The sequence below is a fragment of the Alternaria alternata genome (genome assembly GCF_001642055.1).
Source record: "Alternaria alternata strain SRC1lrK2f unplaced genomic scaffold CC77scaffold_2, whole genome shotgun sequence".
Taxonomy (NCBI): Eukaryota; Fungi; Ascomycota; class Dothideomycetes; order Pleosporales; family Pleosporaceae; genus Alternaria; species Alternaria alternata.
In genome coordinates, this window is record NW_017306191.1 from 1,191,587 (window position 1) to 1,207,286 (window position 15,700).

At 51.4% G+C, this 15,700-nt stretch overlaps 6 protein-coding genes across 6 annotated transcripts; 3 read left to right on the top strand and 3 right to left on the bottom strand.

Annotated features, from left to right (window-relative positions):
- Positions 1–188: 188 nt before the first annotated feature.
- CC77DRAFT_1057178 (hypothetical protein) lies at positions 189–1,329 on the bottom strand (the record flags this gene model as incomplete). Its single annotated transcript, XM_018527986.1, has 2 exons — positions 189–1,125; positions 1,172–1,329. 2 exons carry the CDS (start codon positions 1,327–1,329, stop codon positions 189–191), a joined length of 1,095 nt encoding a protein of 364 aa, XP_018390816.1.
- Positions 1,330–4,012: 2,683 nt separating this feature from the next.
- CC77DRAFT_1016368 (GroES-like protein) lies at positions 4,013–5,302 on the top strand. Its single transcript, XM_018524203.1, has one exon. It carries the CDS (start codon positions 4,233–4,235, stop codon positions 5,226–5,228), a length of 996 nt encoding a protein of 331 aa, XP_018390817.1. The 5' UTR covers positions 4,013–4,232; the 3' UTR covers positions 5,229–5,302.
- Positions 5,303–5,540: 238 nt separating this feature from the next.
- On the bottom strand, positions 5,541–6,662 carry CC77DRAFT_1005011 (hypothetical protein; the record flags this gene model as incomplete). The annotated part of the gene is made up of 2 exons (XM_018523315.1): positions 5,541–6,041; positions 6,261–6,662. 2 exons carry the CDS (start codon positions 6,660–6,662, stop codon positions 5,541–5,543), a joined length of 903 nt encoding a protein of 300 aa, XP_018390818.1.
- Positions 6,663–6,941: 279 nt separating this feature from the next.
- On the bottom strand, positions 6,942–8,462 carry CC77DRAFT_320447 (hypothetical protein). The gene is made up of 3 exons (XM_018531242.1): positions 8,186–8,462; positions 7,485–8,122; positions 6,942–7,219 (listed from the first exon to the last, which is right to left on the bottom strand). Coding segments are annotated over exons 1-3 (654 nt in total). The 5' UTR covers positions 8,201–8,462; the 3' UTR covers positions 6,942–7,218.
- A 1,056-nt stretch (positions 8,463–9,518) lies between these two features.
- Positions 9,519–11,807, top strand: CC77DRAFT_926453 (TRP-domain-containing protein; the record flags this gene model as incomplete). The annotated part of the gene is made up of 3 exons (XM_018533927.1): positions 9,519–9,891; positions 9,941–11,235; positions 11,283–11,807. 3 exons carry the CDS (start codon positions 9,519–9,521, stop codon positions 11,805–11,807), a joined length of 2,193 nt encoding a protein of 730 aa, XP_018390820.1.
- A 2,625-nt stretch (positions 11,808–14,432) lies between these two features.
- On the top strand, positions 14,433–15,695 carry CC77DRAFT_927077 (kinase domain-containing protein; the record flags this gene model as incomplete). Its single annotated transcript, XM_018533971.1, has 1 exon — positions 14,433–15,695. The coding sequence occupies one exon, from the start codon at positions 14,433–14,435 to the stop codon at positions 15,693–15,695; it is 1,263 nt and encodes a 420-aa protein (XP_018390821.1).
- Between the last annotated feature and the right edge of the window lie 5 nt (positions 15,696–15,700).

The following is a 15,700-nucleotide window of genomic DNA, read 5'->3' on the forward strand; positions in this document are numbered from 1 at the left end:
GGAACATATGTATACAGTGATGCTTTTTCAGTAAAGTTCCAAGTCTACTGCATTGCTAATCTAGCAGCTACGCGCTATGATTACCAAGAAAGTGTGATGTATCCGAAAACACATGAAGACGGTAAAAGTCTACATCTACTTCTCCTTTAAGAAGTCAAGGTATCCTAAGAGAAGCCACGCGTGCGTGTCTACAGGTCTGATCCATCACGCTTGCTGATCCACAGGTTCAGATCAGCGCCATCAATGATACAAAGATCCTCGTCAGCCTCCATGGCATCATCATCCCTGGCCGTCATCTCGTCAACCTCGTCCTCGTATGACTGATCCGGCTCCTCTAAATTCATGACTTTGAAGTCGCTCAAATCGCCAATGTCGAATACTTCCACATGCGAACCGATGTCGCGGACACCAGGCATAGCAGCCACGAGACCTTGTAGTAGAGCGTTGCCTCTACAGTGCTCATGTATGCGTGAGGACTCGTAGTAGAGAGTGGGAAGCTCCGAAAGGTTAGATACCGATGCAGACGGTTCATCAGCGGCTGCACCTGAACCCTTCTTGTTCCTTCCCTTACCCCTAATCTTCTTCTTTTTTCCCTTAGCCGCGGCGAGATTGATGTCCTCCAAGCCACCCTTAAAGGAGAAGTCGAAGAGCGCCTGTCTATCCAGCCTAGTTTTATCCCAGTGGGGACTGTTGCGGACTTGAGCCAGGTATTGAGTTGTGTTGACCTTGAGGGCATCCGTGCGCTTCTGACCAAGGACGATGAAGTGTTCAGGATGCTGTTTGAAGTGCCAGGCGAAGCGCAACATGTGCTTTGTAGGGTTTGCGGGGTCAAATTGTGGGCCTAGGGCAGCGTGGCGGTCATACTCCATGCAGGCGAGTGTGTACGCGGCCTGGAGGGGCGTGTCGCTGTTATTGAGGCGGGCAGCAAGGTTGGCGAGTAGGCGGGTACGGGTTTGACGATGGTGTTTAGAGAAGTTGAGATTAACCTCTACTGAAGAACAGAAGTAGGCAAGAATCATCTGCTCATTCCATTCTTGCATGGGAACGTTATTCTTGAGGGCGATCATGATGTCGCCTCGGTATTTGAGGATGCCGGCGAAAGTCGCACCTTCGTTGACATTGTCGCTGTCGCGCTATTAGAAGAAATAAAGAAGATAGTCAGAAAACTCACACTTGATGTGGGAAGAATTGATGCTGCGCCGAGGGCTCAAGGATAGTATCGAGAGAAAGAGTAATGTGAGGCTTTACACCGGCTGAAATATACTCCGTTTTACGGCGAAGCAGCTCTGCTAGGGCAGCCTTGTCGTCGAAGGTGAGCGGCGGTAACATTGCCGTGGCGGTGAATACTGAGGCGGTATGGAATGTGGTAGTGGCAGTGGTGGTCAATATAATCGGATCGCGAGAGAAGATGATCAGGGACACAGAGAGAGGGCGAAACGCAGGCTATATACTAGCTAGTGGCTACAAGACCATGTGATCGCGACATAAGCCATGGCTCTGTCACCTGTTGCAAGTGGGGTAGACAAAGTGAAAGTAAACGATATGTTACAGAGAACAGCAGTAAAACGAGATTTCACAATACGGATAAAGGCAAGATCCGTATCACAGTAGAATCGCTATCGAGAACGAGGAGAACAAAAAAAGAGGAATGTCTCTTGCCCAGTTAGCTCCAAACATAAAAGCAAAAAAATGGTATTTGATATTTGAAGCGGCTTCTGCCATCTCTTGAGTGCCTAGGTAGCGCCTCGAAAGAGATGACAGACCCTGACGGGGCGGGGGCTCGAACTAGCGACCAAGTTCAAACCCCCTACCTGTTTAAGTGAGTAAAGCTGCTATCGATGGATGGGGTACTTAGACTATAGCTGCTGTGTTGGTTAGTGATTGTAATCCTGGAATATCACCTTTAAATACCCACCCCAAAGCTAGATCACAATATTCATAGAAGTGACAGGCGTGGATAGGGCGTCTGAAGGCGGTCGCTGCGCGGTTGCAGGTCAGGTGAGTGAGCGACACCTGAGTGAGTGCGTAAAGCGCAAACTAAGCGAGAGGATCAAGCCTCCCAAGCATCTGATGGGGGAGCTCGAACCAGAAGTCGTCTAGTGAGAGAGCATCGTTTCAACTTCAGTCAGGACGAGACTGAAAAATCGTGAAGGAAGACCCCAATGTCATGGGAAGCAGAAGACAAAGACACAAGACCAGGAGACCAGGAGAATGGTATACCTCAAGCTCTGAGCCTCAAAGAAGAATTGAGAGAATCGATCCGTCAACATTGCGAGGTAAGAAGCCAACGACCGTAGCGAGTAAGAACAATGATAATAGGAGAAAGACGGATGAATGAAAACACCCGGCTACAAAGTGCCTCGAGGCTTACGTTGGGTGGCAATAGAACCTACAATAGCGTCTACGCTGCACGTAGGCTGTAGAGAGAAGGGACACACATCGTCGTGAGAAGACTCAAGAAAACAAATAGCAGTGTACAAACACGAAGCGTAAGCACAGAGTTATGGGGTGGATCAGAGAACGCTTGGTGTGGGATAGTGTGCAATATGAGATGTGGTGAGGATTGAAGCTATGATGTTGTGAAGAGTCGTGTCAAACTTCGCGCACCATACCGCTTTGAAGATAGCGTCTCCTGTCTTGCACGTTGCGTCCACGAACTTCACAAACAACCTTACAATGTTACCGTCTATCTTTTATCGATATTTGAGAACAATATGTGTAACGGTGCGCTGGTATTATCTTGCTATTAAGGCAGTATCTATTCTCTTGTAATGCCTCACACTGTCGCCGACTTTCCGCTTGAGTCTGTCATCTCCCGCCTTCCTTCGCACACTGCACTTGCTCAGACAATTAGGCATTATCTCATAAGTTACTTGCACCTTTCTGGCGCCCTGAAGCGTTTGAGATTTGTGACAAAGTGCATGGGTCGAGACCTAGCACTATGCGATCGTTCCTTACAACACTTTGTAAAATCACGCCTTCTCACGTGGTAATGTTCTCAGCACAAACAGCGCTCGCATCAGCCATAGATTACTCGATACTGTTGGTGAAGCTCTTAGCGTGATAGATGTACAAGATGTGAGGCTCGAGCTACAGTTGTGAAGACTGTTGCGTCATGCCCTTGTTCATCTTGTGGAGTCTGGGGTTGTGAGATTACGAAGCACCTACACCCAGATCGCGTAGACATTCATCTTGTGCATTTGTAGGAATCCTATCGCATCTTTTTGTTTATTACCAGTTCGGATTTAAGATGCGAAGCTTCGAGGATTCTGCCGCCATGCCTTGGCAGCTGACATATGCTCTCCCATTTGCCAACAATCGTCAGGTATTCCAGACTGCTGCATAGCATCTGCTTGACCTGCACATCAATTGGCACTATACATGCATGTACTCGGAACAGATAGCCGTCAGATGAAATATCTGTAGTGTAGTCTTCCAAAATCAGGGTGATGAAGCTAAAGGGCCGAACAGTTTCGGTGATGTAGCGCAACCATCGGACGGGCACCCCGGCACCGCCTACGTCATTGACCCTTCACCCAGAGCCGCATCCACGTTCTGACCAGGAACCACGTCTATCGCTCCACACAATCGGCACATAGACAGCCCTATCAGTCGGAGGCGGTCCAGACACGTCGCATTATTGCGGACGTATCGGCTTTCCAACGCAAATCTGATAGATAGGCCGAATCTCCCCGAGATGTCTGTCGAACTCCGGATCTGACGCGCTCAACAAGTTGCATCAGTGTCCGCCTGCATGCTATAGTAAACAATGTGCAGTCGCAAGAGCAAGGCCTTCTGCTTAATAAACAGCTGACTGCGTCAAGGCGATACTATATGAGTCTGTGACTATACCAGAATTAGTAGATCCAGAAACTGTCATGTTGGAGATGCGACCCACAAAACCACGTTTTTTAGCGGCGGCCGATGCACCAAATGTGTGGGCAACGGCGATATCCAGACCCTGAACCCGGAAAACCCTATGTATTATCAATAGGCGACGTCATGCAAGAGAATCTTTTCGAACGTAGCTTGAGATGCATGGCAGATGTAAGAATGAGCTGTAGGTTCATTGTGTTCATAACTAAGTATATAACAGTAGGTCGCAGCTGCTGTTGAGAGTCCATCAAACCACTGAACATCAACTTTTCATCCCTTTTGCAACAAGATACCCAAAAGTTTTCTTATTACATCACCTCTTAAAGTATATTACATTACATCTCAACACCACCAAGATGCCTTCCTTCACCGTCTACAAGGGCTCCAAGGACAGCAAGATTGTCAAGGGTCAAACTACCAAGCCTGACCTTCAGGATGACCAGGTCCTCATCAAAGTAACCGCCTCCGGTCTTTGCGGAACTGATGAGCACTACAAGGAGGCCGACATGGCTCTCGGCCACGAGGGTGTCGGTATCGTTGAAGAGCTTGGTCCCAACGTCAAGGAACTGAAGAAGGGTGACCGTGTCGGATGGGGATACGAGCACAACTCCTGCGGCCGCTGCGACCAATGTCTTACAGGCCGTGAGACCTACTGCAACCAGCGCGAGATGTACGGCTCACACAACCTCGACCAGGGTAGCTTTGCTTCCCACGCCGTCTGGCGCGAGTCTTTCGTCTTCAAGGTTCCCGATGAGTTGAGCGACGCTGATGCAGCACCTCTGATGTGCGGTGGTGCTACCGTATTCAACGCCCTCCACACCTACAACGTCAAGCCTACCGACCGCGTTGGTGTCATGGGTGTCGGTGGTCTTGGTCACTTGGCCATCCAATACGCCGCCAAGATGGGCTGCGACGTCGTCGTCTTCTCCGGTTCAGACAACAAGAAGGACGAGGCCATGAAGCTCGGCGCAAAGGAGTTCATCGCCATGAAGGGAAAGACTGAGATTAGCGTCAGCCGCCCCGTTGACGCTCTCCTTGTCACCACCTCGGTCATGCCAGACTGGAAGATGATGCTTCCCGTCCTCAACTCCAACGCCATCATCTTCCCCATGACTGTCTCCTTCGATGACTTCGCTATCCCCCACATGGGCCTCATCTCCAAGGGTATCACCGTCCAGGGTTCCGTTGTCGCCGCCAGGGCTGTACACCGCAACATGTTGGCTTTCTCCGCGCTACACGGCATCAAGCCCATCACCATGGAGTTCCCGTTGACCGAGAGCGGTATCGAGGAGGCTATGACCACGCTGAGGGATGGAAAGATGAGGTACCGTGGTGTTCTTAAGCCCCAGTAGATGGATGGGTTTGCACTCGTGATGGGATAATGGAAGATTAATGAACGGAGTATGACTAGAAGATACCGATGATAGATTTTACGAATCTCATATGTTTGAACGTACAGTTATTGTCCCTTGTCTTGTGATGACTGAGTCGTGACATTTGCTCATCAGTAGCATCTTTCGAAAGTATCGACTTCTTCATGTTTATTGAGTGATTATGAACCAAATTGCTTCCAGGAGGCGTGAGAATTTTCGCGGTTTCTCTTTGGAGCCATGCAGCCTCAGGTAACCAGTTCTGTCATTCACCGCTCATTCCACCACATGCAGCTACTCAGGAAACAAACGGATAAGAACAGGCAACATGTCTTCAGGCTTCATCCTCTGCACCATCGTGATCGCATACCTCATATCAATGACCGGCGTACCTTGAACCGCAGTCATGCCACTCCTAGTTTCCGCTTCGGCTTGTTTCTTGGTATGCTTGGTATGTGAAACATACGGAGAGAGAAGTGCCTCTAGTAGCCCGTTTCCATGCGACTCTTTGCCTTCGCCCTGATCTTTGGGCGCTGCATTTTCCATATCGATGTCTCCGTCCCTGGCCTTCTCCTCACCCCTCCTCTCCCACGCACCCACACCTTGGTCTTTTCTCCCAGGTATCAACCCCCCAACAAACTTTCCTACCTCCCTATCATATCGCTCCTTGCCCATCTGTTTCTTTGCAATAGCCAACTCAGCCTCCCAATCCTTACTCAAAACCTTCATAGCATTCTTCATCAACTTCTTCTGCGCACCGCCAAAAACTGTGAACAAGTCCCAAGGGCCCGAGTTCTAGGCTCGAAGAAAAGATTCGCGAGCGGCAAAGCTGGAGGTAGGGGTGTTGTGGTGCTCGAGAATGGCGGTGAGATATTGAGTTATGAAACGAATGGCTGCGGAAGGAAGGGGTTTGTATGTGTCTTTGGTGTTGCGCGGGTTGTAAGAGTCCTTGCTGCTGTGCCCATGATGGATCACTCGTACTTCACTGTGAGAAGAGTATTTGTTGCTGCTTACTTTCGAATGTTGAGCTAACAGCGCGACGTAAATCGCGGTGTTCCATCGCACAACGTCGTGAAAGCGTTGGAATTGATGTGCTTCGTCGAGTCTATAGAACCAGATCGCCCGTGTTATATCAAAACTCTGTTTGTCGTCGTCTTTGATCGCCTTTCCGGCGTAGTTATCGATCGTGGCGCGGTTCTGTAGGAAGAATTGGAGCTGGATGCCTGGAGGTATATTTGCAATGTTTAGCGCTCGTGGCGTTTGATCAAGTATGTCGCTGAGGATGAGGCTAGGGAGATGGTGATTTGGTACGCCCTGAAGTTTCGTCTTGAGTAGTAGTTCCAATTCAGCTTTCTTGGAGTCATCAAAGTCAAAGCCATGTGTGTTTCGTGCCAAGACGACGGTGGTGGTTGGCATCATGGACTTGTGTGTTCGATAAAATCAGCAGCGGGGGTGAGTGTATTACCGTTATGATTGATGGAAATGTGACTGTCCATCTTGAGCGGCGCTCAGGCTGCCATGGCGCAAATCCGTTCGTTTGTTGAGTGGGGAAATTGGTAAGTGAAGGGCGGGAGCATGCATACTCTCGAGCGCCTGCACACCGCTGCACATTGAGGAGCAAACAAATGATGCCCGCCTCCCGCATCATGGAGTGGAAGAAACAACACAACGTATCGATCGTGTTCTGCCCTTCAATCCATGTGTGTTCTTCACTTTCTCCACTTGCCACAACGTGGTACACAACAACCAAGTACAAGTAACCAGAATAGTCTTGAGAATTGGGTAGTGTGCCGACGGGGCGTCCTGAACCCATACGCTTGAACCATATGAGCTCATGCGCTATTAGGCTTTTCTGTACAACTTTGAATATCTTTAGTAGAGACAACCAAAGTCTGTACTTGTGTCTAGCGTCCGGCCATATTAACAGTCGGAGTTCTTTGAAAGTCGTGAGAATATGTGCAACGTCAACCGATCTATGTGAGCGTTCAGTTAGAAGATGGAGATGAAGGCTGCGTAGACACGGTAGCTGTGGCGCCTGTATACGACGTGTAGTACATAGCATTACCCGCGAGAATACAACAAAGAGATGTAAGGGAAGGAAGGCGGCTGTGCCAGGTATCAGATTTACAACAGCTGTGTAACATGCAGGGTGTGATAGAAACCTCCGAGATGGTTGTCGTTCAAGTTGAATATGTTGAACCCTATCCAAGATTGAACACGTTTAGGAAAGCCATTTACCATCCACATCCTGACCTGGAAAGGAATCGTAAGATTGGATGCAACGATGTATCTTCACAAGCCACGGACCGAGAAAGTGAACAACAGAGACCAGAAATAGAATGTATTTGCGATTTGTTTTGGAAGAAATAAAGAATGAAGATGATGAAACAAATTGACGAGATTGCATACAGCCTATTGTGAGGCACGTTTAGTCGTTTCGCGAAGCTTCGATCTGGAAGTATTGTACAAGAATGCGCCGTGTCTATAGAATGTTTACTCAGGGTAAGCTGACGGTAAATGTTGCAAGGTAGATGAAGGGTCAGTTTGTTGATGTTGGCCAAACGTGCGGTTACGCGTTCGCGCCCACTTGTTCCAAGGCTGGTGGGGCAGCTCCACCCACAAGCGCGCATGGAAAAGATGACGATCTTCAGGGTCAATCCAGTGCTGGAGGTTAGAAGTTGAGGCTGCGCGCACGATATCGATAGATGTGAGCGGGCCGAGCACCTTGAAGATTTTCTAGACGAGCAGATCCCGTGTTTCAGATGCGGGCGAGACGTTTGTTGATAGTTCGCAGACACGCGTTGCGCAATGTGGTTGAATGACGTCTGGCGCACCACTTGAATGATGATCCTTCGGTGGTACAATGGTGTTGGTGGCTGGGCTAGACATGTTCAGTCAATCGAGGTCCAATGTGAGGAAACAATGATGTGTAGACTGACGACACGTGCGAGCATTACGCAAGCCACGGAAAGAGAAGCCGTAGTGTACAACGCCCAGAAACAGCAGTAGGCGCATGCGGGCGTATAGTCTTGTCCATCTCGATGTAGTGAATCTACGGCTCATTGACCTCGCTGGCCAAGGGCGCCACACTCTGGTCCGCCATGATTGGCTGAGGGGGCTGGGTCGTCTCTATTTGCGTGCATGCGTGCAGCCATCCGCTGGTGCCGAAAGCACGGATGGGGTCGTGGCCAGACTTGGTGTGCCGCAGGATGCCGGATGGCATAATGGCATAATATTAACGTCCTTTCAGGTTGCACCACTGTATAGCTGGCCGGGATGAGGTGGACGAGCGCGTTGAGCGTCTTGTTCGTATAGGGCGCTCAAATGAGAGAAAATACGAAGCGCTGGGCGGACCTGGCTCGCAAACTCTCAGTCAGCGCGAGAATAGGCCTAGAGCGTCGTGTTGATTGGCCAGGCGAGATTGTTCCTGCGTGGGAGTGTGGCGAAGCAGCTTGGCCCCCTGTCCCCTCGCCCCTGCCTCATCCGCCTGTTCCAGCCTGGCGAGGGCAGAAGACGGCCGGATTGAGGGCTGCGAAGGCAAACGTCGTGCTGGAGAGAGTTTGAGAGAAGCAGACGGGCATAGACTGACAGCAGCCTTGCCCTGCCTCTCTCCATGGCACCTCAATCGCAAACTTGACAGCCGTTGGACGACTTGTCTGACTTGTCTGACTGAGGCTGGGCGCTGAGCAGGTGCCGCGCGTATTCATCTGGCCCACTCGCCGCGACCAACATCGTCTCGCTCCCCTGAAGCCGGCACGCGGTGCATAGACCTCTGCTCCTTCAAGCTGACCTCCTCTCACCGTCTGCCCCATTTCTCGCACTCCTCAGGCAACTCCAAAACACCAACGTTGAGTTCGGTGACGACAATAGCCAGCTGATTTGTTTTTATTGGGTTGCGTGCAAGTGCTGATCGCTCCCGTCCGGTCGTTTACATATCCCCTTGGACTAGCGTCGCCCAGCCGCCTCTTCGCCGCGCGCTGATTCCCGGTTTCCTTCCCAGTTGTCCTGCGCAACCACCACTTTCGACATCACCACCGCTTTAGTCGCTCTCGACTGCCACTCGCTCACCCCACACTCACATTCACCCGCTCTCCGCCTGCTCTTCTTCACACCCAGGAACCGCAAACGGACCCTCTCCCCAACCACAACCTTGCGCCGCTGGTTTGGCCGACCTTCCTCCCCGGTACTCGTAAGGAGTACGCCCGCGCCTGAGGCAACTCGATTCCGCGCACCTAATACACCACCACCTCCACCCCAACAACTCCGCCCACCATGAAATTCTCCCTATCCAAGTCGCTGTTATGGCTCGCTGCCGTCGCCGCGCCGCTCGTCTCCGCTGAGCGTGTCATCGAATCCAAGTCGCTCAACCCGTGCATGTCCAACTCCAGCTTCTCCGCCACCCTCTTCAATGTCGCATTCACCCCCAGCAATCGCAGTCTGGGCTTCAACATCGAGGGAATCTCAAACATCGCCGGCAAGATCGAGGCCGACATTGAGCTGCTCGTATATGGATACTCTGCTATGAACCAGAAGCTCGACCCCTGCAGCCAGAAGGAGCTCGAGGGCATGTGCCCCATGAACGCTGGCCCGCTGACCATCAAATCCAACATCGACATTAGCCAGGACGTTATGAGTGTAATTCCAGGTAAGGCGCGCCTTCAACGTCGTGGTTGCACACTTCTGACATGATATAGGCATCGCATACACAATTCCAGATCTCGACGCTGTTGTACGAGTAAAGATTAGGGATGCAGAGTCGCATGTTCAACTGGCATGCGTTGAGGCAGAACTGTCAAACGGGCATTCAGTCGACCAAAAGGCTGTGGCATGGGTGACGGCTGTCATCGCAGGTCTGGGTCTCATGGCATCTGCTATCACCTCTGGACTGGGTCACTCCAACACCGCCGCGCACGTCGCAGCCAACGCCATGTCACTGTTCGGTTACTTCCAGGCACAGGCCTTCATCGGTCTCTGCGCTGTTCCTCTTCCCCCCATCGTCTCCGCCTGGACCCAGAACTTCCAATGGACCATGGGTATTATCCGCGTCCAGTTTCTCCAGGACATGGCAACATGGTACCAGCGTGCTACCGGCGGAAGCCCAACCACCTACCTCTCGCAGTTGTCGTACATCTCCGTCGAAGTACAAAAGAAGAGGAAGATGAGGCGTGCTCTCGACTTCACCACCGGGGCTGTCGGACGCCTCATGGCCCGTAGTAACGCTGCCGCCACCGAGGCACAGGCTGGTGGAGACCGTTTGGTTCTCCATGGCATCGAGCGTGTCGGTTTCAAGGCCAAGATTGAAACCACCAACATCTTCTTTACCGGATACACCTTCTTCGTCATCTTCGTCCTCTTCACAGTCATTGGCGTAGTCGCCTTCAAGTACATCTGCGAAGGTCTTGTCAAGGCTGGCAGGATGAAGAACGACAAGTTCGTTGACTTCCGCAATGGCTGGCAGACTGTACTCAAGGGTATCCTCTTCCGTGTTGTCCTCATTGGCTTCCCGCAGATGATGGTCTTGAGCTTCTGGGAACTGACCAAGCGTGATTCCGCTGGTCTGGTCGTTCTGGCTATTCTGTCCATGCTCACCATGATTGGCATCCTCGCCTGGGCTTCTTCAAAGGTTGTTCGAATCGCGCAACGCTCCATTGCTATGCACAAGAACCCTGCATACATTCTCTACTCAGACCCTGTCGCGCTCAACAAGTGGGGTTTCCTCTACGTCCAATTCAAGGCTGCCGCCTATTGGTTCATCATCCCATGGCTCGGATACCTCCTCATCAAGGCCATGTTCGTCGGTCTCTCCCAAGGCAGCTTCAAGACCCAGGCTATCGCACTTGTCCTCATCGAGGCTGTTCTGCTTGTTGGCGTATCAGTGCTTCGCCCATGGATGGACAAGAAGACCAACGGTTTCAACATTGCCATTGCTGCTGTCAACTTCCTTAGCGCTTTCTTCTTGTTGATGTTCACTGAGATCTTCAACCAGCCGGTAAGTAAGGCAGACTCTTGTGACTGTGCTCAAGCTAACCTCCACAGGCCATCGTCACTGGTGTCATGGGTGTCATCTTCTTCATCATCAACGCCGCCTTTGCTCTGATTCTCCTTCTCATGCTTCTCGTCTCTTCCGGATTCGCCTTGTTCACCAAGAACCCCGATACCCGCTACCAGCCCATGCGCGACGACCGTGGCTCCTTCATCAAGTCGCAAACTCAGCTAACCACTGAGCTCGACGCACTCGGCGCGACTGCCCGTGGTGAGGGCAAGGGTACTCACCCTTACACTGGATCAAGGAGCCGTATTGACGACGAGGATGATTACTCCTCCGAAGAGCAGCGACAGATGGCTGCCAAGGAGGGTGGTTTCAACGAGCACTATGCGGCCGTACCACCACGAAGCCAAGGCAATGACGGAACTGTCTCACCGTCACCCCCATCCTTCTACGAGCGCCGAAGCCCAGCACCGTCATACCGCCCCGGCAGTAACGGTCAAGGCCAACCGCAGCAGTACCGCCAGAACAACAGCCCAAGCCCTTGGCAACGAGGCGCAGGATATGAACACTGACGCCAGAGCGAGCACGAGGAGCAGGTGGGCCAAATTATCGATTCGTACAAACGCTCCTCGGTCGCTCAGCAACAGCAACAACAAAATCAACAAAACAGATTCTGAGCTATCTATGCGTTTTGTGCATATTTTGGGCATCCATACCAATATACTGTAATCATCAATCGAAATGGGTTCACATGGCATCAGTGCAAATGGCGCGATCACACGATTACCCATCATGAAGCCGGCGTTTTACTTCGACCTCTCTGCATCCGGTTGGGCAGAGAGTTGTATCTTTGGGGTTTCCGTTGACTGATAGAGGGGCGACGTTACCTATATATCCATCTCGTATATATGTAGTCTTTCTCCGTCTGGCATATCATCGGCTTCTCCTTTCTCCTTGTGTCTGGGTCTCTTTTTCTCCTTTGTTAAATCGTGGGCGCATCGGGAGAACATTTACCAATTCCCTTCAGCGTTTCTGTTCGCATCATCGCACGCGCTGCCGGCGTGGGGCAGATAGTCAATGGATGGTGACTAGGAGAGTTGGGGATAGAGTAGCAGAGAAATCAATCCCTCAAGCATTCAAGTACTATCCATCTCCCCCTTTCACACCTACCATGCCCCTGATAAGAAGCAACATAATCTTATCAATATCTGAGAACCAAAGTATGGTCTACCCCTAAATACTCGTCTGATAACCTGCAGCATGAAGTTCGGTTTAGGCTCCACTCTTGTGCATGGCGGCTATTGAGGTTGATGGTCGGGCTGTCAAATTTCCCTTATCAGCGTTGACCATACCTAATTTGGGGGTACGTGATATCAACAGGTGCGAGGCTGGTATCCGGATTGAACTCTGGAGCGAACGGGTGGCTTGGAAATCGCCCGATGAGCAAGGTCGAGATGGTACAGTAGCCTGATAGGTCCCCCCACATGCAGCCATGTGTGCTCACCTAGCGCAATCTGCGAACTACACTTGCAGGTGATAAGCCCACGCCCGTTGTCCTAACCTTAGCTCGAAGCTTGAAGCCCAGCGACGTCAACAAAAATTACTTTATTGGCCTACCGGCATGTGCATCCGGGGTAGTTTATTCACGATGCTCGATGCTGCAAGCGCAGAAGAGGGGGTGTCGGCGCAGTTTCTCCAATTCGATGGCTAGAAAATCCAACGATGGTCACGATGCATGACGAATCTTTCGAGCGATGACACAGGCACGTCCACGATAAACGATGTCGAAGTTGGGAATTGATCAGTCTTCTCTCCGATGCTCGGCCGTGCGAAAAAACGCATCCCATCTCCACGTTACGCTGTCATATTTGCGGACGGAACGGCAGCCAAACGATACACCAGTGATTTGAGCCAACGATGTGCTAGCGATAACTCACGATAGCTCCACACTCGTTGCGATCTCATGACTTGACCTGTGACAGCTGCGCAGCCCATCCCCACAAGCCACGGTGTTCATGCCGACGTCACAGAGAAGAAGCACCGAGTGTCCCCAGAATACCTCCGAGCGAAGACGTCAACTGTCGCATCTGTCCAAGCAGAGAGCCCGATGCATGGCACGCAGCAGCAAAACCCGTCGCACACAAAGGCGAATTCTCGATGGGGCAAGGCGACGTCGCGCAGCCCAATCAAGCCACGCACGTTCACACGATGCTGGCCAGTAATTGGGGATCCGAGGCCAAGAATCGCGCGCCATCTGCACGCTACCGGTATTAGCCAACGCGAGACAACCCGGCTAGGAAAGACGTGTGAATGGTTGCGCTTCTGGAATCACGCATCTGTTTCCAGGGGACGCGCTTTGTCTTTTCCCCCTACGAATCATCTGCTTCCAACATGCTGCCTAAGATTGCGCAGCGTTGGTACGGGTAGGGATGAATGTGTGCCACCCGTCCCCGGATACCCCGGGGCGCAGCCTTCTTTGCTTATAGACCTGTTTGAACTCCGATCGCTTTTCGACTCATCGATTCACAGCCATAACCCTCTGGCTGCGGGCCTTCCGCACGCGCCATCATCTTTTGCGACTATCACCCACAATGCTTCTTACCATCTACTAGGCTGCGCCCAAGCCTGTTTGTGGACCCATCCTCTTATCTCGTGTACGATTACCTGTAGTACTACTATCTTGCTTTCTTTGTTGGTTCGCATCACTCGGTTCCGGACCCAGCTTCGACACACGCCGACAAAAAAGAGACGTCTATTCGCTTTTTAACGTTTCACATTTCCTGCCCTGTTTGAGATCCTATTCCTGTCTCGCATCGTCTCTTGGGGTCCGTTGTCCAACTCTAGCCCGCATTGTGCTTCAAGGTTCAGGCAACAGTTATCAACGCGCCATCCGCACACTGTAACCGTACAGTGTTACTTGTCAAACTTGAAGACTTTCAAGCAAGTATTACTGTAAAACAAACATGGCGCAGCTTGCACGATTCACGTTCCCTGCTCCAATGGAAGAACCAGCGGTACTCGAGTCACAAGCAACACTTACGCAAAAAAGGCAACAACCACAGCTTCACCTACTTACGGATAACGCAACAAACGAACAGCAGAAGGTTACCGTTTCCGACAGCATATTCTCAGGACCGGCTGTCATTCAAACACTTTCTACACCACCAATGTCTCCAACAAGAAAACGGTCCATGACCATGGGTGCTCCAGATCCTCGCAGCGTGCATAACAGTGGTGCAGTTACACCTCCCATCACACCCGGTAGTGTGTCGCATTCCAAGTCCAATTCCACATCATCCGACTTTCTGAGCTCTTTGTCAACCTTACGGCGTGGAAGTTCTATATCGTCACTAAACCGGCCTCGACTGTCACTGGACGCGTCACCACAACCTGGCAGCACTGAACTCACCACCTTCCCGTATCACTTAACGGACTATGAATTCAAGACAGACGACCGTGGGCGGAAGAAGACCATCGGCGAAGGAGCATGGAGTGATGTATTCCTGGCAAAGCCATGTCCTCCCAAGACAAATGAACAGTCACTATCACAGCCTCCCTGTGGACCAGAAATGACACCCCCACTCACTCCCGTGCGAACCGTAGACTCGGCCATAGATCTCACCAGGCTCCCCATAACGCCACCCATGTACGCAGTCAAGGTACCAGCCATGAACAGCGCCAAGAAAGTGCTCAGCGCAGAAGCAAGAATTCTATCTTACCTTTCTAGCTTTCCCGATGCAGAAAACCACATCGTGCCTTTCTACGGCTTGGATATGCGCACCGGCTCCCTGCTTCTTCGCGCCATGGACGATACGCTAGAAGGCTGGATCCAGAAGATGCTCAATACACTCGACGAGGACTCGCGTGCAAGGAAGCTCGCTACAGTCTTCCCTCATATCGCCCTCACCCTTCTCAAAAGTCTGCAATGGATGCAAGGGAAGTTCTGCACACACGCGGACATCAAACCCTCCAATATCCTCATCTCGTCTCCCTCCGCCAGCATATCAAATCCGGTCTACGCAGACTTCTCCTCTACAATTCTCAACCACCCTGATGCCACTATCGAATCTTGTGCATCACCCTTGGGCGCGGGAACATGGGATTACCTCGACCCCTCACTCCTCAGTTCCTCATCTACTACCCCACCTTCTACGACATCGGATCTCTGGTCCTTGGCTATCACCCTACTCTTCCTTATCTTGGGTTCTTCTCCGTATGATGTTTTCAAAACCAACAAGTATCAACAACGGGAGATGATCAAGTCAGGATGTCCACTGCAGTGTATGAGGCATGACGACCAGGGAATCAAGAATATGAAGAGGGTGCAGAGTTTGTCTAGAGACCTGGGTTTTGATTTGTTAGCGTGGTTTGGAAAGGTGCTCGTGAAGGATGGAAGCAAGAGAGTTGATTTGAAAGAGTGGACGCAGGAGCTAGAGGGTGCTGTCAAGGCGAAGCTGTGAGAAGG